Raw genomic sequence first — 2,989 nt, 5'->3', positions numbered from 1 at the left:
CGGGGGAATAAAAAAATATTTCAAAACGTTTATATTGTTGGCCTGAATTGGACAGTCCTATATACTGTAAATTATTTATTTAGACGCCGATGAGATACAAAAACACCATCCTTAGGTCAAGATGTATGAGTGTATAGTGTATTTTAGAAACGTTTCTCATTTGGGAGTAGGGAACACTTCCCTCCACACTCCCACCGGCTCGAGCCAACGGCACTTGGATGGCGCTTCGCGCCAAAGTACAACTCTTGCCCTGTCTGTCGAGAGCATTGAAATCCCACCGCCGACACTGGTTATTTATATTATTATTATCCTTATCATATTATTATTATTATTATTATTATTATTATTATTATTATTATTATTATTATTATTATTATTATTATTATTATTATTATCATCATTGTTATCATTACTATTATCATCATCATAACTTTTATCATTATCTTCGCTGATTAAATCATGACATAATAATATACTGTGAGAAATTAGCATAGACTACTGGGTGAGAGATGCAACTGTACCTGATGAAGAGTAGCGATTGCCTCGATCAGCACCAGAGATTCTCTCAGAAGAACGACGCCAATAACTATAACTACTGTAGTGAAACCATCCACACCATCCATCATTAAAGTCAGAACAAATAATTTCATCTGTTTAGAAAAAAAATCTGTTTTACTACAATTGCCAACAAAATATTACACTTATTTTATATGATTGTGTATCTTTAAGTAAATTTTAATAACCTACCTGAGAATTCTGAAAAGACGAATATTTCAGCTTGAAATCCTCTGCCTGATACACTGTGATCACTTTTGAAGACAACAGTCAGTGTGTTGTTTGTCGACACCGTTGTTGGCGGCAATCGGGAACCAGTGTAACCCCCAATTTTGTCTCCGTCACTGCTAATAAAAACATAATCTTCAAAGTCTTCGAGATCAAAATCGTTGAATTCAATAGAGAGCAAGTTTCCAGGATGGGTACTGAACGTCCAATTGATGTCCATGTTGTTACCATATCCACTTGGGTATCCAGGAGATGTGAATACGTGTGATCCATTACCGCAAATGAATCGTTCTATTGTTTGAGGTTGACTTCCTAGAAAATATAATATTTCAAAGACGACTCTTGTAAAGGAATGGAGTCAATTCCTTAGAAATACCGGTATAATATTTCAGCTATTCTAGTAAAGGAATGATGATCAAGGGACGTGGAGAGGCATTGTATTAAGGCCGAAGTAACAAAACAGTGGTAAAAGTAGCAGCAGTAGTAGCAGCAGTAGTAGCAGCAGTAGCAGTAGCTGTAGTAGTAGTAGTAGTAGTAGTAGTGATAGGTTTCTAAAACCCCATAAATGGCAGCACCATTTTATAACTTCGCCATTTAATATAAAATTTAAAATTTCAATTAAATCTAGCTCATACCTGCTGTTGTATACGATGGTGTCCAATATGCTGAAAATATAATAAAATATAGCAATTGTGATTTATCATAAAACCTATAGAAAAATTTTTAAAGTCTAAAATCGATTTATTCATCAATACATTTATTAAACAATGTAACAAGGGAATTAGTACAAGCTTAACAAAAATTAAAAAGAAACAAGAAGTAATGCTAATACATTGGTAAAACATATTTAAAGAAATAAAAAAAAAAAGATGAAACTGTTGAATTAAACTTAGGGAAACTCGGAATGCCTTGCAGTTATGTAGAAAATTTGAATCGAATTCGGTTTTATTTTCACGAATAGTTTACTACTATCCAACATGTTTAGGTTAGCATTGTATGCTAAACTTATTAAAACTACATATCTGTGTCAAGTTAAAAACGATGACGTTCAATATCAATTACCGGTATGTTGATTGACCAAAATATGGTTACAAATTGTATAATCTCAACACTAGATGATTAAATTGATAAAATTAAGAAAGCAATTCATTATTACCGTACTTCAAACTTCGAGTACAAGAAAATGATTTAAAAAATAATATAGGAATCTTTGAAGGTATGATACGAATACTAAGAATTATATATTATAAGGATTTTATAAAAACAGGTTTTTTTTGTTTTTTTGTTTTTTTTTCAAAATTCACGTTGAAAATCGGAATGAGAACCTGATTGGTTATTAAAAATTAATAGGCATATACACAATGTAAACAATAACTTTGTTTCGCTTTTACTTTCTTAGTGGCGTATCTAGGATCTTAAAAGTGGGTGGGGTTGCTAAATAGAAATATTACATCCATTGAACTTTACAAAAGGCGCAAAACTGTCGATATCTGTGACTACCTACTTTGCCATTTATTTCCATTAAAATTCTACTACTTTTACGTTTGAACCAAAAATAAATGGGGTAAGAGGTGCCCGGGCAGCAAACATGAGACCTCCTAGTTACGCCACAATGTATAGAAGTATAGCTCATATATAGGCCTAAATAGTTACATCAATTGTATTAAGAGCAACACCTACCTGATGTAAAACACAGGCAATAAAGCCATAGAAACCAAGTACATTCTTCCTTCATTGTTAAAAAGAAGTCGTTTATGCCGTTCTACTGTATGTTCACGGCTTCACGGTGACTGCTAACGTATATTTTAGGCCCAGATATGTTATATATATACATTTATGGCATGAGAATAACCATATGTTATTTCTCTTTAGTTCGTATCCAGATGCAGTTCAATGTAATCTATGTTAATAATACTCGAGACGTTCCGTATATTTGTTTTATCGCGTCTACGTGAATAAGAACCTGTTTTGATATCAGGCAGTTATTTTAGCTGGTTATTAAATATTAAAACTGACATCATTTTAGGCCTACTCTTTGTATTTTAAAACTGTAGCGTTGGTGGTGATACCCAAACTGTAAGTTTGGAAGGAATTAGGCACTTCAGAACCTCAACCATTGATTCCCTACGAATCGTAGACTGTTAAACTCAAATGTTAATGATAAATAATTGCAAATTCGGCGTGTTTCCAGCTATTTGGTGGATGG

The 2,989-nt window shown here is 33.0% G+C and overlaps 1 protein-coding gene across 1 annotated transcript in view; it reads right to left on the bottom strand.

Annotated features, from left to right (window-relative positions):
• Positions 1 to 2,595, bottom strand: part of LOC117113782 (deleted in malignant brain tumors 1 protein-like) — a gene marked incomplete at its 3' end in the record, with an annotated part of 6,086 nt that extends 3,491 nt beyond the window's left edge. The window contains exons 1-4 of the mRNA XM_033257214.1: positions 2,464 to 2,595; positions 1,419 to 1,448; positions 748 to 1,095; positions 522 to 650 (exon numbers count right to left, since the gene is read on the bottom strand). Coding sequence (XP_033113105.1) covers positions 522 to 650; positions 748 to 1,095; positions 1,419 to 1,448; positions 2,464 to 2,518 — 562 coding nt within the window. The remainder of the gene's footprint in view (positions 1 to 521; positions 651 to 747; positions 1,096 to 1,418; positions 1,449 to 2,463) is intronic.
• Between the last annotated feature and the right edge of the window lie 394 nt (positions 2,596 to 2,989).

The sequence above is a fragment of the Anneissia japonica genome, unplaced genomic scaffold (assembly GCF_011630105.1).
Source record: "Anneissia japonica isolate Jap-2015-1 unplaced genomic scaffold, ASM1163010v1 scaffold193567_len7040_cov160, whole genome shotgun sequence".
Classification (NCBI taxonomy): domain Eukaryota; kingdom Metazoa; phylum Echinodermata; class Crinoidea; order Comatulida; family Comatulidae; genus Anneissia; species Anneissia japonica.
Note: the sequence above shows the minus strand (reverse complement) of the source record. Positions and strands in the feature narration are given on the sequence as shown.